Consider the following 22,709-nt stretch of genomic DNA (forward strand, 5'->3'; position numbering starts at 1 on the left):
GTTATGGCCTGGAGAAGTGGTGTGTGCACTGGTGGGAACTGGCGGCTCCTTTTCAAACTGTTGACCTGTCAGTAGTGGGGTCCCCCAGGGATCAATATTGGGCCCAGCGCTGTTCACTGTCTTCATAAGTGATCTGGAAATGGAATCAAGTGTACCTCGATGAAGTCTGATGATGATACCAAACTGAGAGGGGAAGTGGATACTTTGGAAGGGAGAGGATAGGCTGGAAGAGGGGGCTAACAAGAACCTTAAGTTCAACAAGGACAAGTGGAAGGTCTTGCACCTGGAAAACATAATCCAGGACTGTAGCACAGGCTGGGATCTACCTGGCTGGGGAGAAGCTCTGTGGAAAAGGACCTGGAGGTCCTGGCAGACAAGAAGCTCAATGTGAGTGAAGTGTGCTGCTGCGGCAAAGAAAGCCAACAGGATGCTGGGATGCACCAACATGGGCATCACCAGCAGAAATAAAGATGTCATTTTCCCACTGTACACAGCTCTTCTCAGGCCACACCTGGAGTCTGTGTTCAGTTTTGCTCCCTGCTATGCAGAAAAAATGAGGACAGGCTGGAGAGGATCCAGAGAAGGGCCACAAAGATGATCCAAGGAGTGGGAAGCCTGTTGTTTGAGGAAAGGCTGAGAGAACTGGGTTTGTTCAGACTGGAGAAAAGGCTCAGGGAAGACCTTGTCACCATGTTCCAGCATTTACAGAGTGGCTACAAAGAAGATGGAGACTCCTTTTTTATAAGGAGGCACATGAAAAATATGAGGATAATGGGTACAAGTTACTCCTGGGAAGATTCTGATCGGACACAAGAGGAAAAATTTTCACAATAAGGAAAATCAGCCTTTGGAATAATCTCCCTGGTGGGTTCCCCAGCTTTGGACACCTTTAACATTCAGATACACAGGGTGCTGGGACATCTTGTCTAGACCCTGCTTTTGCCAAGACAAGTTGGACCAGATGATCCTTGAGGTCCCTTCCTACCTGGAATTCCACGCCTGATTCTGTGAATACACAGATGTTCCTGTCTTCAGACATAGAGAACACTAAAGAAAAGACACAGCTCATGCTTTCAATACAGTCTGAAACACTGAGTGAAAGTTATTCAGCCTGTCTTTCTGCAGCTTTGGGAGGTGGCCAAGAGTGAACTTCACTGTGAAGTTTTCTTTCTTAAAGTACGTGTACTAGAGAGGCTGCTGCTGAGACTGTTACCAACTCTGTTAGCTGCTGAAATGCTTGATAGTCTTGTAGAAAGATAGTATATAGCTATTTACATTTAGAATAGCAATAATAACAATAATAATGTTAGAACACGATTCCTTAGTGATAAGACTACAGATTTCTTCAGAGTGCAGACTCTGCTATCTCATTGGTTTTATTACAGCAGAGGCCTCAAGGAGATCAGGTGAACTCAGGGCTCATGTACTTCTGCAAGGCTCGAAACCTCCACCCACAGAAGTGAGCACAAAGCTCACTAACAAATTCTACCCAAATAAATTCTGTTTTATCTTAATGTTTTCAAGGCCATGCCAGCCCCGTCTGCTTGTTTGTCAGATGAGCATGCATTCATAACAAGCATTCATAGATCGTTTCTCATCTATCTCTAGACAAACCTGTGGCCACATCATAAAAATATTTAATATTAGTAACTGATTAAACCTGCAGTTCAACCTTTCTGACTTGTGTTTTGTGCTTCGTCTGATGTGGGGCACACCCATAGCACACAACTCACCTTTGGTCAGTTCACAATAAGTAACACACACCACGAGTGGGATACAGCCTTATCAGACAGTGCTTCCAAATAGCTTTGATGCATTTGCATTTGCTGTTTAATATTAAATCTGGCAGAAGCTCACCACCCTGGCTGTCCATTAAGAAGTTCAGAAGCTGGAATGGATGCAGCCACCACACCAACCACAGCGAGGTCCTTGAGTCTGCCCCTTTTTTGTTCAGAGGTGAAAAGGGCTCTACACCTTCACCCCAGCACTTGGAGACAATGTTTTAAATCTGTGATAATCATTTATGATTACAGGAACAGGACAAGGAAGCACATCTTGTTTGAGTAATTGCTATTAAGAGACTTGAAGTGATGAATGCAAGGAAAGACTGTGGAGCCTGATTCTAATCTTGCTTGATAGGATGCTCACCAAGAATTACTTCTGAGCGGTGGATCAGGCTGGCATGGTACTGTACAGTACTTACAGTTTGGCATTATACGCAAATCTGTCAGGAGTCCCTTTGGTCTGCCTTATTATGAAACTAACATGATGGGCCTTTTCCCTGCAAGGCTTAACATTCACACCCCGAGTGATTACATCCATACCCCTGAAAAGCACCAGTTAAATCACCACTGCAGTGTTAACATCACACATTGTACTCGAGTGGGCAGGCTCCTCAGCAGGTTGGAGTGGGCTACGTTTCACTGATGTATTCTTCCTCAATTTAGCCTGTAACTGAAGTATGGGCTGGAGCCTCCTGCTCCATGGGGCTTCTTGGGAATGCATGAGTGGTGGGGGTTGTTGGCTCAGCAGGACGTGCTTGGAGTAGCCCCTGTACTAAGGTGGGTACCTCTGGCCCTGGCCTTTTAGAGGGTGGTTTCCAGAGAGGAGTTGGGTGACATTGCAGTACTGCAGAGGAGGTCTTCTGGTAGGAGTTTGGTAGTACTGCAGTGGCACTGTGGAGGTCTTACAGGAGCTGGTAATATTCTTGTTGACCAATATTAGGGCAGTGTTTTGGTGGTACTGCAGGGGGTATTGCAGTGGCACTGTGGTGGTTTTACAACCTGAATTTGGTGGTATCGCCGTATCCAACCAGAGGTTTTACGGTCCAAGTTTGGTAGTACTGCACTGTCAGCAGGGAGGCATAACAGCATGAGTTGGGTGATACTGCAGTGTCCCTGGGGACGTAGAACGGGCAGGGCTTGTTGGTACTGTAGTGTCACTGAGGTCTTGGTATCCAAGGCTGGTGGTGTTTCAGTGTGTCCTGGTTTCAGCTGTAACAGTTAATTTTCTTCCCAGTAGCTGGTGCAGTGCTGTTTTAGCTTTAGTGTGAGAACAATGCTGATAACACACCAATGTTTTAGTTGTTGCTCAGTTGCACTTACCCTAATCAAGGACTTTTCAGTCTCATGCTCTGCCAGTGAGGAGGGGCAAGGGAAGCCGGGAGGAAGCAGACAGGACACCCAACCCGAACTAGCCAAAGGGGTATTCCATACCACAGCACGTCATGTTCAGTGTATAAAGTGGGGGGAGTCACTCAGAAGGCCCAGATGGCTGCTCGGGTCTGGCTGGGTATCGGCTGGTGGGTGGTGAGCAGTTGTATTGTGCATCACTTGGGTTTTCTGAATGTTCTTCTCTTGTTATTATCTCTTCTATTATTATCATTATTGTCATTGTTGGCATTCTTCCTCTTATCCTTTATTTCAATTATTAAACTGTTCTTCTCCCAACCCACAGCTTTCACTCTTCCAATACCCCGCCGTTTTGCAGCAGGCAGCGGGGGTCCCTAGAGGGCAGCACCTCTGTACACGGAGCCGCCATCTTTCGACATCGTGATCGCAGGCCTCCCCCGAGACGCACTGACCAATTGCGCGGGTCGGGCGCCGGTGGGGACGGAGCCCGGTGCGGCGGCGACTGGCGGGACGGAGGTAGGCGGTGGCGGAGCGGAGGAAGGTAGCGGTCCTTGCCGCCGGGGAGTGGAGTGTTCCGGGAGCCGTGGGAGTGCGGCCGCGGGGGTCCCCGGTCGGTTCTCGCGGGAGCCGCTGTCCGCGCAGGAGCCGAGTGAGGGAGGACCAAAGCCGTGTCCCGGGCGGGAGGGTGCTGGGTCAGGCGCATTCGTGCCCAGGCAGACCCTTGCTAGGGGTGCCTGACTCACTTCTGACATGGATGGTGTGTGAGGAGACTACTCTTGTCACGCTGGCTCTTGCCGGTGGTTTGGCGAATATTGTGCTGGTAACGCCTCAAAACCACATATAGGTGTGCCTGTAGGTAAGTGATCGTACGTATGTACTTGCCTTGTTAGTCGTAACTTGTAATAAATTCACAGAAACAGAGTTTCTGTGTCCTGGTGTACTACATCCTACAAACCTGGTATTGCAGTCTTCACACCCTTGTGTCACCCTTGCAGGTTGTGGCAGTGACACAGCACAGCCTAATCAGCCTTGCGTGGAGCTCCCGTAGGGTCACAAGCCGTGGGCTGCTGTCACCCTGCTGCCCGGAGCAGTCACGCTCACCCCACAGCCCCTGTGCCGAGAAACTACCCCCAGAGGAGAAACGTGCCCCGGGGTACAGCTCCTTCTGCCAAACCAGGGGGAGACCCCCCATGTGGTGACACAGACCTGCTGCCACCCCACACAGCCCCAGCAGCCCTCAGAATGCCCCCCAGCCATGTATGCAGCAACAACCAATACCACCACCCACAGCAGAGTTTTTCTGTGGAACAGCCAGACACAGCCATGGCATGCTCACCCCACTGGGCTCTGCTGTGGGTGCAGTACCACCACCCTCCTGCCCCTGTGGCACAGCACCTCTCCTGCAGCATGACCCCAAGATCCATTCTTGCCAGCAGTTGCTTTGGGCATTCACTGGGCGTCACCTGCGGTTTCTGCACCTCTAAGACTCCTCGGATGAGGTGGGCACTGGTGCCCTGCACCAAGGCCCAGGGCTGGCTACTCCTGGCTCCTCACTGCACTGCCACAGCATTGCCTGCAGGAATGAAGAGGAAGAGAAGAGGAAGAGAAGGCTGCATGGAGACCTCATAGCAGCCTTTCAGTACCTGAGGGAGGCCTACAAAGATGCTGGGGAGGGACTCTTCATTAGGGACTGTAGTAATAGGAGAAGGGGTAACGGGTTTAAACTGAAAGAGGGTAAACTTAGATTAGACATCATGAAGAAATTCTTCACTGTGAGGTTGGTGAGGCACTGGAACAGGTTGCTCAGAGAGGTGGTAAATGCTCCATCCCTGTCAGTGTTCAAGGCCAGGTTGAATGGGGCCTTAGGCAGCATGGTCTAGTGTGAGGCATCCCTGTGCATGACAAGAGGATTGGAACCAGCTGATCTTGAGGTCCTTTCCAATCCAAACCTGTCTATGATTCTACGACAAGAGCCCTGTGAGGGTTCAGGTCCCTGCAGAGGCCAAAGCTCTGGTCCCAAGTATGTGTTGGGAGAAAAACAGACCTGGAGAAGAGATACCATGAGTAGGGATGGGCAAAGCCATGGGGGGCCAGCAGCCCCTGCCAGGGTGGGCCAAGGGATAGAAGGGCCCCAAGCAGGAATGACTTTAGGGGGACCCCATAACAACCATTATGGTGGCAGGGGAGATTGGGGCACAGGGCTCACCTGTCACTGGAAAGGGGCAACCCCAGCACTCATGGTTGGGTGGTTTTGAAGACCTTGATCCTGGGAGCTCTCAGCTCACCCATGAGCTCCAGAGCAGCAGGGCTGTCACTGACCCTGCCACCCTGAATCACACAGCTGCCTGTGCCACAGGGGGAGGCACAGTCCCCATGCCTAACGGACTGTGAGAGATGGGGATTTGGGACCAGCAGCCAGGATTGAGGAGAGGTGACCCAGCAGGCCTGTGGGTCACACACAAGCCAGCGTGGCAACACCTGGACCCACAGCAACACGCACACTTTTCTGCTCCCTGCTCAGGCTGTCACCTTGCCACAACCGCTTTCTTCTGCTTCTCTTTGCACATCGTGTTTCAAATGTGCAAATGCGCATGTACACACTGTCAACAGGGGCCACAGCCTCTTCACACCAGGGGAATTGCACAATGGGATTTGCAGCAGTGAAAACAGCGGATCAGCCCCAGCCTGAGTTACTTCTTCACCATTCTTCACCATGGCAGGTAATGGATAATGCACACCCAAGCCCCAGCAAGGTTCAGATACTCCCAGCTCTTCCACCACAGTGTATTACACCCAACACCTGCAGCTGTGGATGTCTCACCACACCAAGAACCCTGCTCCAACACTATGGACTCCCAGAAAGGTTTGTGGAGAGGGAAGTGAATGGGACTGCTATCCCCACACCATCACCATCACTCCCCCATTGCTGCTCAGATGGTCCAGGCAGAAACAGGGATGGGTTCAATGCTCTCAGGCCTATGAGCACAGAGTGATGCTGTCACCAGCTCTGCATGCTCCAGTGTCTACAGAGCAGCTGAGCTGTCCACAGCAGGCTTTTGGTTTATATTAACTTCTCATTGAAATTTGTGATCTGGTTTTATCCCAGTGTAGGACTGCAAGTGAAAGTCTCCTTTCTCTGATAACCTCAGCATTGCTCTGACCACACAGCATACAAAAGTAAAATGCTCTCTTCTGGTGCGGCAGGAGGATGCAGAGAAATAAATAGTTGTTACACACAGGCAGGAAGACAAACTCTGCTGTTTATTGGTGGCGTTGCCCAGCAAAGGGGGAATTAATCACAATCAAGACAACCCCTCCATGGTGCATTTCCCAACAGCCCAAGGCACTGGAGACTCCTGCCCACAGCAGCTCTGCAGGGTGTAGTGAGGACGGCAACATCTGCAGTGGGATGAGATGGGAGAGTCAGGGAGTAGGGCCATGCCTTGCTACACTGTGTGTGTGTCCCAGCCGTGCTGGTTGGACCCAGATGATGAGCCCTTAGCAGATCCCCCATCCTCAAGAGATTCTCAGCAACATTTTGCTGAGGGACAGGTCACCCTTTCACTTGCCCATTGCTGTTTTGACACCACAGCAACCCTGTGTCTTAAGTCAGGTGTCTCTAGAAAGGGAGACTCTGGGAACACATTTGATTCTGTGCAGCAGTGACTTTATAAACCAGCACCAGCACACCCACCTTACGAGAATATGCCCAGCTCCTTCCTCTGGTTGATGTCTCTCTTCAGCTGGCAGAGAGCACACATGGGGCAGAACACAGTGGAGGCAAAGTCACCCAGAAGGGAGCCCTGTGGAGCAAGGGACATTGAATAACCCCTTCCCACATCAGCTTTTAAGTGTTCCTATTTTTCATCACCAACACTCTTGGGCATCTCACTCCAGCCCTGCAGTGCACTGCTGATGCCCAGCAAGGATTGGGATAAGGTGATGTGCAATAGGATTACCAGAAGCTCACAGCAGTGATGCAGATGTGTCCCTGGCTCACTGCCTGTGGGGCTGCCCATGCAACTTCCTACCACTGCTCTTCCCCTTGGACTCCACCTTATCCTCCCCTGAACTCACACCCCAGCACCCAGCTTGTGACTGTCACTGCCAGCAGGGCATGCCTGGGTCACTGACCGGGATGTTGTATCTGGTGCGGTAGAGTGTCCTCATGGCCACGCTGGGGCCACACATGCAGCACTCATCCATGTCCTCAGCCACTTGGCACCCCAGGCAGGGGAAGCAGAAGGTTCCACAAAGACCTGTGGACAGCAAGACATGGGCATGGGCTTGGCTGAGGGGTGCAAAGAAAGAGGTAACGGAACAAAGCTGGTCGGGGGGCCATGACTCTTGACCTCAGATGAAAGCTGCTTTACTACTGGTACCCACAAAAGTGGGGTTTGCAACAGAGGTGATGCTGCAGAATGAGTGGAGAAAACACCAGAAACACACTGTGGGCCAACACCAGGAGCAAGGGGTACATAAGTACTCACACACGTTACAGTCGGAGCAGCAGTCCATCAGCCCTGACTGCCACTCGCCTGCCCGTGGGGCCATTGAACACTGTGGCTGGACTGTGATCACTTGCTGAGAGGCCATTGCTAGCACAGGATTGGGTCCCTCTAGGCGGTTTGTGGTCTGGAAAGAAAAGCCATCAGAGAAAGATGCCACTGGTGTTTCTGAAGTGGGTTCAGGCTGCTTCATTCAAAGATTGAGAGGGCAGTACAGGTTCTCAAGGGGACCCCACTGCCAGGAGCTGCCACTGTCCTTTGCAGCAAAGCCGTCCACAAAACCAGCTCCCCACTAAAGGCAGCAGCACCGCATCCCCCTGCCTATGCAAGTAAAATGCCTCTATAAAGACAGAGATCCTTCTGCTTCAGAACCTCAGTGCTTCAACACTTTGATCCTGTCTTCGCGTCCTCAGTTCATCTTTCATCATTATCGGCTTAAAATAGTGTTAGTATTTTTATGCTTTCAGTGCTCCAAAACTACTACAGCTCAGTCCTAGCTTTCCCAAGCTCTCAGTATTCACCTTCATCTTTGCTTTGGTCACCAAGCACCTCAGCCTGTTTGCCTTCCTCTCCCTTCGTTCTTCACTTCCTTTCTCAGCACGCTTCAAGGCAGTGGATTCTCCTTGTCCCTTTCCATCATCCTAAGCCCAGTGACCAGTTCCTAGCACTTTTCCACCTGCCAGTGCCTCATCTTTGTCCTCCTCTTTCTTGGGCCCTCACAACCCCTCTACTGCCTGTCCTTTCCCAGTGAGTGCAGAGCTCCTCATCTGCAGCACAATCCATAAACCCACCTGATTCGTATAACTCCATCTCCACCTCTATCTACACCTGTGGCCTCTTGCCTACCACCACCCTCTGCAAAGCGCAGCACCACCCTTTGCCATTCTCATTTCAGCTTTAGAGCTTTAATAATAATAATAACAACAATAATAGAGGATGCTCCTCTATAATAATAGGAAGTCCCATGCAGATATACTCCCAGCCCTGTGCCCATGCTGAGCACCACTCTGGTAAGCAGCATGTGAATGAGATGCTCACATGCTTTTACAGCTGCAAAGGCTTCCTCTTTCTTCTAGCACACAGCCACTCATCCTCAGCAATGAAATGATCAGCAGGAAAGCCGCCAGAGCTTTAAACCCCGTAACTGCAGGCTGCTGCTCCTCTGCCCAGGAGGGGTCCTAAGAGAGCTCCCTGGATAGCTTCTCGCCCACCATCACATCCCTGCACAACCCATGGGCATTTCTGTGGTGGACATTATTTGTGTTCAACAGAGAACGCTTGCACAGTTTGCATCCTGCCTGCACCTGCCCAGCTTTGACATGTTTATCCTGCCTGCGCAGGCAACACTGCTGCCTGTCTGGGTGACAGTGTCCAGGGGGTGCCTGTCAAGCAGCCCTTCCCTCCCTGCCCTGGAGCTCCCTGCCCTTGTGTGGCAAGGGAGGGCATGAGTTTCGTGCTGCTAGGAGGAGCAAAAAGAAAAACAGGGGAAGCTTTTACATTTTGAAGCGAAGCATGATGGCATTAATTCCTGTAAAGTCTTTAAAACCACTCTAAAGGGAACGGGATTATTTTCACAGTAGATTGTAGAATCACAGACTGGTTTGTGTTGGAAGGGACCTCAAAGCTCATCCAGTTCCAACCCCTTGCCATGGGCAGGGATACCTTCCACTAGACCAGGTTGCTCAAAGCCCCATTCAACCTGGCCTTGAACACTGCCAGGAATGGGGCATCCACAACGTCCTTGGGCAACCTGTTCCAGTGTCTCTACATCCTCACAGTAAAGAATTTCTTCCTAGTATCTAATCTAACTCTGCCTTGTTAGAATTACACATCTGCACAGAATTTGAGTATTAAAGGCGATTCTCCAGGAATATGGTGGAGCTATGCCCAGAATTCACATGACACCATAGAGTGCATTACCCGCATCTGACACTGTAGAGATACAGATTGCAGTTGTATTGACTATACTGACTATTGTTAACAGGTGGCAAAGGGGTTGGTGGATCTGCCAGCAGCTCTCCATAATTTACAGACTAGCCTGGACACATCTCTGCTGTCAGAAACAGCCTGTTGCCATATAGCCAACCCTTGTTCCCTGGTAGTACATAGAGAGGAAAAGAGATGTTGGGTTATGCTGTAAGATAGAAGAAGGCTTGTAAAAACTCTCAAAGTGATTTGCTCATAACTTTTTTTCTGCTTTCTTCAGGCAGCAGAAACATGGTTGGGCTGCCACTATCTGAGACACCAGTATCTGCTCCCATTAGGTGACAAGTGGCCATTAAGGGGGGACCACTACCCTGAGGGATTCTCTCCACCACTGGCCTCCACCAGAGGTTTAAAAGACAAGGGTGTTTTCTTGCTGTTACAGAACAGGGCTGCTGAGCAGTAAAAAATGCTGCTGTGCTTTCTCTGGAGCACATCTCCTGGCTGTTGGCAGACACCTCTGGGGTGAGCACAGTCAACCCCACCACTCAGGGGTGCAGTGGGGGCCATGGCACCCATCAGATGTCACTGGACATCTCCTACCTCTGCCCCAGTTCTCTGTCCCTTCTTATTCATGCCGAAGTCCCCAGGTAATTCCCATCACCTCTGTAGCCAATGTAACACCCCACAGCACACCAAAACGGCAGCCCCATGGAGAGCCTTGGCACAGGGTGATTTAAGAAGAGGCAGGAGCCAGGAAGGGCAGGGAAGGGGACAGACCACAGGGTGGCCATGGGGATGCCATGCAGGGAAAGGGATGGCCAGCAGCAGGCAGGACTTCAGGGACCACAGGGAGAAGCACGTGTGGGAGCAGCAGCCTGGAAAGGTTTATGAACAGGATCCCACCAGCTTCCTGTGCCAAAGAAAGCACTTGCCCCCCACCAGATAACAAGATTAATAGTAGCACAGTGATGTTCAGTGCAGCCAAGTGATGTTCACTGCTACACACACACTGTGCCCTTTGCAGGAAGGGCTGACTTACCCTTCCTCTCCCCAAGTCTGAGCACACCATGCCTCTGCATGGATGGAGGCTGTGGTATGAGCAGGCAGCAGCCTGGAGAAGCCTCCACTGCATGCTCCTCTCCTGAGAGGTTGCCCAGGCCCTGCACATCACCTTGGGTGCCCCCAACTCTACAGCTCTACAGCATGATCCTGAGGTGCATGCAGGCACATTTTACCCATAACCAAGGTCATAAACTGGCATTTTGCTATGGCACATGTATACGTGTACAAATGAATGATACAGTGCAAAAGCTGCTATCCTTTACCTCTGCTGCCGCTTCTGTTGAGATGCCTGTCAGCAGCACCCAGAATGCTCTAGTTTAGCTTTGAAGTAGCTTTCCAGGTTGAAAATCTCACCTCCATTTCCACCCTTTCCCCTTCCCCAGCAACACCACTTCAGCCATGAGCAGTTTCCATAGTTTTGCATCGCAGCTCTTGCAAAGCAAAGCCAAGCCATACATACCCGATGAGCCGCCTTTGTCCCAGGAGATGCATATCCTTTTCCTGGTTCTCATCCTTTATATGCTCTGGGTGCCCCCTGGTGAATGACCTCCGCTCCCTCTGACTAACAGACCAGACACCGGCTTAGCTGCTGCTTTGCGCAATTGCAGCTTCCCTGCTGAAGGCAGCATGCTGCAAGCTTGATGCCACTTCTGACAGGCTCCTGCAGCCACAGAGCCCTGATGGGACATACTGCTTTTGGTAGAGGACAGTTTGCATTCAGGCTCCGGCACTGCCTTAATCATTCTGCTGCTAGAGGTGCAGCGCCTTTTCTTTGTTAAGCCTGAGCATTAGCAAGAACTGACCATAACTGGGTGATGCAGGTGCTGCCTCGAGGTACAGCCACAAAATCAAGCCATGCTATGGTGGGATGAAGCAGCAGCGTGGTGTTTCTTCTCTCCCCCTCTCCACTAGCCTTCACCTCTCAGGCTAAAAATGCAGTCTGCTGCATTTCCAGGGATCATTCATAGGAATCTCTGGGCTATCTGGGGTTTAGGCATACCATGATGCAGACCCACCCACTGCACTGATAGAGCTCCACCTGCCCTTCACAAGGTTTGTGGTAAAGAAGGTAAAGGGGGAAAAAATATCATATTTTCCTTAGTCAGTGAAGATGGGGGAAGATTTGTAGGGATCAAAAATCCTTTAGCATCTCTCAGAGAGCAATGGAGAGAGGGGTGGATGTAACTTCTGCCTTTTGGACAGCGTTATCTATCGCTGAGCACGCGGGTGTGCTGTGCGTGGCTGTGGCCAGGAGGCGGCAGGGTTTGCCCATGGAGAGGAATGGGCCAACCCACGACCCAGCCAGGTATACTATCACAGATCCCCAGAATAAATGAACGGTTTGGGTTGGAAGTCACCTCAAACCTCACCCAGTTCCAACCCCCTGCCACAGGCAGGGACACCTGCCACTAGACCAGGTTGCTCAAAGCCCTGTCTAGCCTGGCCTTGAATACTGCCAGGGAAGTGCATTTACTTATTCCTTGTCTGGAAGCTGTTCTAAACTTTTGGTCATCTTCACAGGCAGGTGGGATTTCTTTCTCAGGTCCATAGAGGAACGTGTCTCTGCAACCCAGGAGATGGAATGGGGTCAGGCAGCTTTATGTTCAGACTGGCTAGCAGCCCTGGATGGCCACTGGGACCACCACAGCAGGGGCACCTCAGCACTCAGTGGCCTGCAGCCATCACTCACCTACCAGAAGTCCCAGCTCTGCCCTGGGACAGAAGCCACTTTGCCAAGTTTTACAGCTTGGATGAGTGTGTTGCTCATCCAACACTGGCTCCTCCTATGCATTGAACATCCTTTCTAAAAGCGGAGTAATTAACAAAACACAGTGAAAATCTGTTTCTGCAGCAGGCACAGGGAAATCTCAGCTGCACCAGGGGCTGCCAAGATAGGCAGAGCAGGAGAAGGCTGGGTGCTCTCAGGTGGTGCAAGAGTGACACACACACACACAGGCAGGAAGACAAACTGCTGTTTATTGCTGCTGTTACCTAGGGAAAGGGAAATCAACCACAGTCAAGGCAACCTTTCCATGGTGCATTTCCCAACAGCCAAGAATGCGATGACTCCTGCCTGCAGCCGCTCTGCAGGATGCAGTGAGGACAGCAGCATCTGCAATGGGATGGAAGAGGAGGATCAGGGACTGGAGCCATGCCCCACCACACCGTGTGTATGTTCTCAGTCCTCCCCACCCCTTCCTGCACAAGTTTCCCAGCAATATTGTGCTGAGGGACAGGTCTCTCTTGTTACCCACCCGTGGCCATTTCCCCACTGCAGTGACCCTGCATTACACGTCAGGCGTTGGCAGGAGAGACTCTGTGAAGCCGCATGACTGCTTGAGGCAGTGGCTCTATAAACCAGTACCAGCATACCCAGCTTACCAGAATATGCCCAGCTCCTTCCTCCGGTTGATGTCTCTCTTCATTTGGCAAACAGAGCACATGAGGCACCACATACTGACACAGTAGTCAGAGCAAATGGACCCCTGTTAGGAAGAAATTGGTTAGGGGTGAAGGCTTCCTAAAAGGCGCATTTCAGCCAGGAAGAGATTTAGCATACTCCAGGTTGTGTGCCCTTTGTTTCCTGGCTGGCTGCAGTGTCCTGAGTAGCAGATACTAAAAAGCAGTGCTGGAGAACCCACATGTAGTGGAAAGGAAAGAAAGAGCCCTTTCTGCAGGCTGCAGATAGCTAATTATCTTTTGGCTTCTGAGTTTTAAAACTGGGAGGGAGCACACACACAGAAGGAGATTTTTTTGGGCACACTGGTTTTAGGCCAGCATGGTTCGTCTGGGGATGGCACAAACCCCCAGCTGGGAAGAAACCATTTCACTTTTGTACTTTAAATGAATGTCCACCTTTCTCCTGCATCCAATTACAGATGTTCATCTGTGCAACTGGCTTAATCTGTTCTTTGGTCTGCCCACAATTCTCCCAAATCTTTCCCGTCTTTCAAAGACTGGCAATAGCACGGGGAAGCATCAGCTGTGGTCAGCAGCAGCTGAAGGCAGGACTTGTGCCCCCAGTGAAGGCTGCTGGGAAGGAGTTGTGTCCGACTAATGATTAGAGAGTGTTGCTGGACACCATCCCAGGGATCAGTGTGCCCGAGGGTGGCCCAACCCCTGTCCTGTGCTCCTGGCATCATGCAGGATAAAGAAGTGGGAAAAAAAAAGGGGTGAGTGGAGATTGCTGCAACCCTATGCTCATCCCTCATGTGCAGAGAGGGGGGCTTGGGTGCATCTCATATTCCAGCCCCACAGCACAGTGAGGGGCAGGTTAACCACTGACCGGGATGTTGTATCTGGTGCGGTAGAGGGTCCTCATGGCCACGCTAGTCCCACACAGGCAGCACTCATTCATGTCCCCAGCGAGTTGGCACGCCAGGCAGGGGAAGCAGAATAACCCGCAGCAGACTGGCAGGGAGAGAAACACAGCAGCATGTGAGGCTCTGCCTGCCCGACCAGCACCACTGCCATCGGGAGGGGAACTGAGAGGACCAGGCTACACAACTGTAGCTGTCACACCATTAACCCGAGCAGCTGGGGTGAGAAAAGCATCCCGAGAGGGCATGGGACGGACTGCAGCATGTCACTGCTGATGGCTGAGAGATGGGACCACTCACACACGCCACAGTCCGAGCAGCAGTCCATCAGCCCTGTCTGCCATATGTTTCTTGAGGCAGTGGGCACGGCCATGCCGTACTGTGGCTGGATCGTCACAACGGTTGGGACAGCCATTCCTAGTTGCTCTTCTGAAAGAGATGGGAGGGGAAAGAGATGGTTAGAAAAACACAGGATTTGGAGAACACAGGATTTGGAGTTAGTAAAACACAGGATTTGGAGAAGGCTGAGGTTCTGAATGACTTCTTTGCCTCAGTCTTCACTGGCAAAGGCTCTGACTGCACCACCCAAGTCTTGGAAGGTAGACGCAGGGACTGTGAGAATGAGACCTTGGGCCCACTGCAGGAGAGGATCTGGTTCGAGACCATCTTAAAGACCTGAATGTGCACAAGTCCATGGGACCTGATGAAATCCATCCATGGGTCCTGAAGGAGCTGACAAATGAAGTTGCTAAACTACTGTCCATCTTATTTGAAAAATCATGGTGGTCAGGTGAAGTTCCCGACGACTGGAAGGGAAATATAACCCCCATTTTCAAGAAGGGGAAAATGGATGACCCAGGGAATTACAGACCAGTCAGTCTCACCTTTGTGCCTGGCAAAACCTTGGAGCAGATTCTCCTGGAAGGCATGCTAAGGCACATGAAGAACAACAAGGTGCTTGGTGACAGCCAGCATGGCTTCACTAAGGGGAAATCCTGCCTGACCAATTTGGTGGCCTTCTGTGATGGGGCTACGGAACTGATGGTAGAGCAGTTGATGTCATCTACCTGGACTTTTGCAAAGCATTCGACACTGTCCCACATGACATCCTTGTCTCTAATTGATGGATGGACCACTCGGTGGATAAAGAACTGGCTGGATGGCTGCACACAAAGAGTTGTGGTCAATGGCTCAATGCCCGGCTGGAGACCAGTAACGAGTGGTGTCCCTCAGGGATTGGTGTTGGGACCGGTCTTGTTTAACATCTTTGTCGGTGACATGGACAGTGGGATTGAGTGCGCCCTCAACAAGTTTGCCGATGACACCAAGCTGTGTGGTTCAGTTGATACGCTGGAGGGAAGGAATGCCATCCAGAGGGACCTCAACATGCTTGTGAGGTGGGCTGGTGGGCTAAAACTTAAACAGGGGAAGTTTAGATTGGATATAAGAAGGAAATTCTTTCCTGTTAGGGTGGTGAGGCACTGGAATGGGTTGCCCAGGGAGGTTGTGAATGCTCCATCCCTGGCAGTGTTCAAGACCAGGTTGGATGAAGCCTTGGGTGAGATGGTTTAGTGTGAGGTGTCCCTGCCCATGGCAGGGGGTTGGAGCTAGATCATCTTAAGGTCCTTTCCAACCCTAACAATTCTATGATTCTACAACAGTGCTCAGTTTGGTCCCCCAACCGAGCTGGTCGCCATCACTCTTCAGCAGGCAGCCTTCTGCCAGCTGCCTTGCTGCCACTGGATGTGTGGCAAAGCGTGACCCTATCTTACCCACATTTACATCTTCTCAAGGTTTTTGCATTTTCTGCCATTTTATCCAGCCTTCAAAATAGCATCAAGCCACTGATGTTCCCCACTCCATCCCAGAAAGGCTTCGCTAGTGCATAGACACAGTTCACCATTTCCCTTGTGCCAAGCAGGGCTGGGCAGTGAACCTAGGCTAAAGTCAGTGACCCGGGCATTTCAATCGTTGAACTTGTCATATTTTGCACAAGACTGGTGTGGCATGAATAGAAAGCATGCAGGAAGCAGCCATGTTCTCTCACTTCCTCATAACGAAGCCAGGCTCCATGCAAAAAAAGATACTGTAGAAAACGAGTATCTCCGGTTTCTTGTCATAGAGAGCCAGAAAGGCAGAAACTCAATGCAATGTCCCAAGTCTGAACCCCAGTCCTTGTCTTCCTGTGGTTAAGCAAGCAAGTAAACCCTGAGAACCAAGAAGCCTGAGGTCTAAAGAAAAAATCAACGCAAAAAAGCTCTGTGCTCCTGTTCTCCCAGCCAAGGAAAAAACAACACAAAACATTCGCAGATAACAATTACAAGTAAGTTTTGCCCTGAGGCCAAGTTCTTCTAGTTATGCACTAGTAGAAGAAAGAGGGAGGAAAACCTCAAGCCCCTGCCTGCTCACATTTGTTGAGACTTTCTTGGCAAAGGCAGAACCACTGCTGGGTGGTCTGGCTCCTCCCCACCAGCTCTTGAGCTCAGAAGGCAGAATAGAAACCGAAATTGAGTGAATAGTGCTGGGAGGGGAGTTTCTCCTTTCCTCTCCACCCTTTGGGGAGATGCATGCTCCTCCAGAAATCCCACTCCTAGCTCACCAGGCAGCACACACCAGCCTGTGAGCCCGGTGTGGATGCAGGCAAAGGCACCGTATCAGGTATGTGTCAGAGGGAGACATTGGGAAGAGGCATTGGAAGACATGTCTCTCTCCAGAGGGAGACATTTCGAGGGAAGCAACGCACTACTTCGGAGCGCTGCCCTCTGCAGACCCACAGCAATGTCACCAACACGCTGTAAATCTGCTTTCTACACCTTTAGAAATGCATAGTATACTGTATCCTGAGCATTACTGACATCCTTTCTTCTCTCATAGTTGCGAACATTAATGAAGGATCACAACATTAAGCTGCTCTTGTCACCAATAGCACATCCCATTGGAAAGGACAGCAAACACATAGGGAGAGGAGGTAGCAACATATAAAAGCGACTGACATGCAAGCTTCTGGCAGGACAGCAGCTACATCCAGCACATCCTCAGAGCCCACCAGGAAACACGTACAACAAAACAGCCTTGCTAAGAGGAATTTCATCTTAAGGGTCCATGTAGACAAGAAAGAATCCAATTTAAACAGAGAGCAAAGAACCAGCAGAGTCCTTTAATGCAGTTACACAATCCTGGAAGCAGGAGGAAGCGCAGAAGAAATAACCTCTCCATAATCCAGCTTTTTTGCCTAGGTTTTTTTAATCCACCCCCTTTCTCCAAGTAGGATTTGCCATATTTTTGGCTTTAAAAAATGTCCTGGGCAGAAAAAAAGAAATATTAAAAAACCCAAACCACAACAACCACAAAATCCTTTTGCACTATTATCCCACTCTTCCCAGGCTATCAGGTTTTTACTATTCCAATGCTTTAAGAGAACCAACCTTCTGATGAGCAGCCTCTGCCAGTGCCTTCTTCCTTGTTATCTGGAGCCCTGCACAAAGAGGCTCTGGGGAAGATGAAACTAAAGTTTCTCTTTCTTGGAGGCTGTTACTGGCAGTCAGCAGTAAGCAAGTGTAATGGTGGGAGGTAACTAGAAGGGGAGGTCAGGAGCTGTGCCCTTTCAGTATGGTTATAGATATTGCACAATTTTATTTCCCCCTGCCCTGCAAATTAAATCACAGACTGCTATTTGTCTTTTAAAAAACTGATTGCATGTATCGTCTTATTCCCTTAACTCTGTGTACATGAGGTTATTGTCTGGGGGAGAACAGCTCTGAGTGATGTGTGTTCGTTGGGATAGACATTTCCCCACCATTTTTCCCTAAAGGAAAAGCATACTTCCCAGATTCCAGGCCAGACTAGATGAACAGCACTGCAGGGTCCTTCACTCTGAGCTTTTCCCTTTTCTTGAGGAAAAGGCTTCAGATGAAGGGGTTGTGCCAATATGCTTGCTTTCACAACCAGGCTTGGGCGACGGAGGGCAGGTTGCATTGGGGTGAAAGGGAAAGGGGTGCCCAGAACAGCCCCTGCCCCAACCTGCTGGTGCAGGGGGCAAACCAGGATGCTCTCCACCAAAGCCAGCAACAACTGGTTTTGTTTAGCAACTGCTAGACCTACCTGCCTCACAGAGTAGCTCCCTGCAGGTCAGCACCCTGTGCCATGGCATTGTGATGTGGAGGGAACCCCAGGCCCCACTGTCCTCCTCCACTTCTATTGAGCCCAGATAAGGAGGCAGCAGGATGTGATGGTAATTTTGCTTTTAATCCTCTTCTCCATCTCCAGCAGGCATGCTCCCTGCTCCTTCTTGAGGATGCATTTGGGTTTTCATTTCTGGATTAATCAGTATACCTCATGTGGAGGCTTTCTATAAAAATCAGGCTGGTTCCCTGAGTGCTTGTCACAAGCCTCATAGCCCAGCTATTGTAAAATTAACTGAGTCCTTATTATACGCACATCCATTTCTCTCCTTGAGAAGCTAATGTTTACTATTTCTTCACCAACATGCCCCAAATATTTAACCACTCATGTCCTGTGCGAGCCACTGGCAGGTTTGGATACACTTCCGTATTTCATAGAGAAGCTGCGACACCAGGACAGTGATTGTTGTTTCCCAGCACAATGCACAGAGCGTGCAGAGAGCACAGAGGGATCTGAGCTGCTCCTTGACAGGAGCAACCAAGTTCAAAGCCTCCCACATAAAGTGCTGATGGCACTTGCTTCCTGCTTGCCACCAGCAAGAAGTTGGGGTTAAACTGCGATTTACCAGCTTTGTCAACAGGCTGGGATTTATGGCATGTTAAGCAGAGCCTTTTTACCAGTAGTACTGCTGAGATAACAGTAAGCCCTGCCCTGAATGCTCCCTTTGGCTTACAACATCTCCAAAGTCTAACTGCAGCTATCACTGCTTTATGACGGGGCTACCTGGCTGATCCCTGGCTGCATTGTACCTGCTTTCATTTTTATCTTTTTTTTGCGCATTTTTCTTTCAATTAAAAAAAAAAAAAACACAAAACCAAACCAAAAAACCAAACCAAACACTGCAAGGAGCTGCAGAAATTGAGGTTTGCAAAAAAGTTTTAGTTCAGCCAATGCTTTATAGAAGAGGAGATACCTGACTTCCCACCGGCTGGCCAGACTAGGTTGGGAGTCTTCTGGGGAAGGAGGGAGATGGGAAGCTGAAATGCAGTCATTATGGGAGATAACGCATTAAAAGGCTCATCAGCAACACCTTAGGGATTTTAACAGTCTGTTAAAGCTCTGTTCAGAGCGGGGGTGACACTGACTGTCTGAGCAACAAGACCCTGCAAGTGCTTTTCTTTCACAGAAACCCGTGATTCCAGTGCATCAAGCTGTAACTGCCCTTTGTCACTCTGAGAAACCACCACCAAAACCACCTGCATCAGCTCATTCCTTTCACCTGCTGTTTAAGTTGGTCAAAAAACCCTGGAAATATCTCACCAGCGAAATCAAAACAGGAGCTCCTGGAACTCAGCAAGGGCATCGCCATCACCTAGTGCTGGCCCAAGTGTGCCCGTCACCTCCCATCGCAGCCACCACAAGGCCTGAGCATCTGCTTATGGCTGGTGGCTGTGGTTACCCTTCACGTGTGGCTTCTCCTGGTCCATGAAGTGGCACTGGGGGAAGACAGGCAGTCAGCTGCAAAGCACTCCTCTCAGCCACAGCACGGCCAAGAGCAAAACTCCTCAATAGCCAGAAAGAAGTATGGTAACCAGTCCAAACCTGTAATGCCTTTTTCCACACAGTAAGAATAAAAGATTATTTCTGAGGAGGCAATGGAAAAATTCAGCTGAAATTAATATTCACCTATTTAACATGCATTACAGTAAATGCAATTTTGATAAAGACTCAGGAGTCTTGAAAAACACCTCTTCCTGAATACATTTTTGCTTTCTCTGCAAGAACAAAGTATAAATTATGTGGTTTGCCATTGTATTTTACAGGGACATGGCAAGCAGAAACTAGCTTAATCTATTCTGTGCTGGCACAAATCACATGCAGGCATTCCCACCTGTTCTTTGTACCATTTGAAGCCACTCCACCGCACAACTTTAAACACTGCTGCAAACAAGCAGAGCCGCCTTCCCCAGTACACTGCCTTTGTACTATTAGTTGTATGAACCCCGGTGTCTTGAGTGGCAAAAAGCAGGTTGTTCATTAACAGAGGGTCCACTATAAGCTCACTGGTGTGCAGGTCAGGGGTGGCTGCTTGGTAGGAGGGTGCCTGGGGGCCTCTCTCCAAAGCTGTGGTCCCACCAGCCCTTTCAAAAAGCAGAGTAACAAACTCAGGTTTTCATTTCAGACGCGGAGAAGGACTTCTGCGTGTGACACTGGTTTATCCCGGTGTCTCCACTGATCTGATGGAAGAGCCCCTCTCACCCAGACCATGACTCTTTTCCACAACTTGGAATGACTCAAGTGAAAAGGAATGACTCAGATGAAAGGGAAGTCCTTGTAACTATAGAAGTCAGAGGAGAAAGGAGCTGAGCAAGTGTTGGGAGAAATATTCACAGCCCTTGGAAATGTAGCTAAGGTCAGGTTCACATCTCATCAAAACATAAGTGGCTACAGCTGGTCCTTCCCATGGCAAGGGCACTGCACACAGTGGAGTGGGTCTGCTCAGCTGGCTCATCAGACACAACATGGTGCTGGGGGTATGGCTGGGAGACACCCAAACACGAAGTCCAGTGTGCAGCAAGGAGCTCACAACTGGGGCCAAGGGCCCCAGATCCTCATATATACGGCTCACGCCAAGCAGACCCAAAGGAAAGTAATAAGGAAGTGGTTTCACATCCATCTGTGGTCACATGCTGGCTTTGTGCAAAGATTTGTCACAAGAGGTTTCACGCAGCCTGGTTGAGCTGCTTCCTGCACTCATCTTCTGTTACTTCTCAACATCCTGTCAGCAGTGCTACTCTTCCTCCACTCAGATTTACTGGCCTGAGAATCAGACTTCATCTGAGGAGCTCACGAGTTAAAAAACAACTAAGGTAAAAACCAACAATCAAATCAACCCCCTTGTATCAGTCTAGTTCAATTAATTAGTTTCGTAATTAATTCCCTAACTCACACATTCACTTCACTCGCACTCATGCACAAGCAGAAGAGCTACCAGAGAGCGTGGTCCTCCTGTCCCCGTCCTCATGCCCAGCTGGTGGCTGGAAGCAGGAGAACCCCAGAAGTGTGGCTACCAGTTCCAGAGGCTTTTTTGGGTAAGCTGACCTGTGTCTACCTTCCACCTTGGACATGTGCTCTTTGCCAGTTCTATGGCCTCCCAAGAGTTTTATCCCAAGCTGCCTGCTGCTGCCACCATGCTGCAGGGAACGATGGATCTTCCATTCTCCTGTCCCTTGTGTCCAGCATACATGATGCCCTTGCTTTAACCTGACGATGCTGCTCTCAGCATACACGAGGAACTGCGGTATTAGCCCAAAACCTGAGCTGAGTGCGCAGCCATACATCGTGCATCACAGATTTAATCCAACATTAACCATGGTATTGGCAGAATGACACCCAACACACTTTGTAACAGAATTTGACATGCAACAAGTACTTTTAAAGTGTATTGCTGTTACTTAGTAGAATAACTTGTGCTGTGAGTTAAAAAGGGCCTTTACTACTCAATAACAAAGGCGCTTTTTAAGACGAGAGAAGGCAATCTGAGAGCTGGGCTGGATGATGTGCAGGGGAAGCTGTGCAGCTCCACATCAGCTGTGTGCACATGACCATGAGTCCTGCTTGAAGGAGAGCTTTGCTCACCTTCAATTCTACAGCAGTCTTGTTTCTCCCCTCATCATGTCTGCACATGTTGCCTCTTGTGTATGATGGGATTTCTTCCGTGTGACTTATGCAGCACGCAATGTGCTCCCCCTGATAGCCTCTCATGGTAGTTCCCTGTGTGTTTAACCTCCAATTTTAGGAAGTACCTTCTGACTTACCTTGGTGTAAATAAATCAGTACTGAGCAGCTCAAACTCTCGAAGTCAACTTTTTAGTCGCTCCCCCCCCCCCCCCCATAAATTGCCACTGATTTCTTGAGCAAGGCCTGAAGATAGGCATAACAGCAGATAGGCACAACAGTCACCACCTTTGCACCCCCTCTGTAGCAGATGGCTTCCCTGCATGGATGTCCCAACATCTCAGAGGACCCCTGACAGCACAGCATCTCATGACGGGGCTAAGAGACACAGGAAGGACTGAGAGGACTCTCTCCCCGTCCTGCCCAGCATATTAAAATGGGTGACTGGTCCCTGGGCTGTGCTGGCTGCAGAGACAACCCCTGCCAGGTAAAGACCCAACAAGGGATGAACCTGCCGGTGCCAAAGCCCTGCTTGGGGTTGAGCAACTGGGTCTTTATCATCTGTCACCTGGGAGAGGACGTATGCACTCCAACAACACCAGACCTTCAGCCTGTCCTTTACACCACCAAGTGATACCATAAAAGTCAGCAAGTAAAACTCTCTAAGACTTGCATTGGAATCTTAGAAAGTGGGCATTCCTTATTGCAGAGCTGGAGACATGGAGATCCTTCCACCTGGAGTTCTCAAAAGCAGGCATTGTATGACAGTGATACATACATATTCATTAGATTTCCCAGGAAAGTCCTATATATATATAAATCATTTCCTGGAACTCATGAATAACGTTCCTCTTTTATCAGTGTTTTACCAAAATTTGCTTCAACAGGGCCTAGGCCGACACCCTTTGTTCTATCTTGCTTACAGAGACACCTATTCTACTCCTGGTCAAACATTTCCTGTT

At 50.0% G+C, this 22,709-nt stretch overlaps 2 protein-coding genes across 5 annotated transcripts; both read right to left on the reverse strand.

Annotated features, from left to right (window-relative positions):
- Nucleotides 1-6,372: 6,372 nt before the first annotated feature.
- Nucleotides 6,373-11,660, reverse strand: LOC133283398 (placenta-specific gene 8 protein-like). Of its 2 annotated transcripts, XM_061480124.1 has the most exons (5): nucleotides 11,088-11,660; nucleotides 7,622-7,766; nucleotides 7,266-7,390; nucleotides 6,826-6,934; nucleotides 6,373-6,530 (listed from the first exon to the last, which is right to left on the reverse strand). In XM_061480124.1, the coding sequence occupies exons 2-4, from the start codon at nucleotides 7,725-7,727 to the stop codon at nucleotides 6,827-6,829; spliced, it is 339 nt and encodes a 112-aa protein (XP_061336108.1). In that variant the 5' UTR covers nucleotides 7,728-7,766; nucleotides 11,088-11,660; the 3' UTR covers nucleotides 6,373-6,530; nucleotide 6,826. The 2 variants fall into 2 exon arrangements, with proteins under 2 accessions (XP_061336108.1, XP_061336099.1); XM_061480115.1 differs by lacking the exon at nucleotides 11,088-11,660 and having other exon boundaries at nucleotides 7,622-9,513.
- LOC133283411 (placenta-specific gene 8 protein-like) lies at nucleotides 6,373-17,527 on the reverse strand. 3 transcript variants are annotated; one of them, XM_061480154.1, is made up of 5 exons: nucleotides 17,373-17,527; nucleotides 14,248-14,376; nucleotides 13,914-14,038; nucleotides 13,010-13,113; nucleotides 6,373-6,530 (listed from the first exon to the last, which is right to left on the reverse strand). In XM_061480154.1, coding segments are annotated over exons 2-5 (345 nt in total). In that variant the 5' UTR covers nucleotides 14,363-14,376; nucleotides 17,373-17,527; the 3' UTR covers nucleotides 6,373-6,529. The 3 variants fall into 3 exon arrangements, with proteins under 3 accessions (XP_061336138.1, XP_061336129.1, XP_061336120.1); XM_061480145.1 differs by lacking the exon at nucleotides 6,373-6,530 and adding an exon at nucleotides 12,585-12,740 and having other exon boundaries at nucleotides 17,373-17,526; XM_061480136.1 differs by lacking the exon at nucleotides 6,373-6,530 and having other exon boundaries at nucleotides 13,006-13,113.
- Nucleotides 17,528-22,709: the final 5,182 nt, after the last annotated feature.

This window comes from Pezoporus flaviventris, unplaced genomic scaffold (genome assembly GCF_033815535.1).
Source record: "Pezoporus flaviventris isolate CSIRO_AGI_PZ_B2104156 unplaced genomic scaffold, CSIRO_AGI_Pfla_v1 ptg000002l, whole genome shotgun sequence".
Taxonomy (NCBI): domain Eukaryota; kingdom Metazoa; phylum Chordata; class Aves; order Psittaciformes; family Psittacidae; genus Pezoporus; species Pezoporus flaviventris.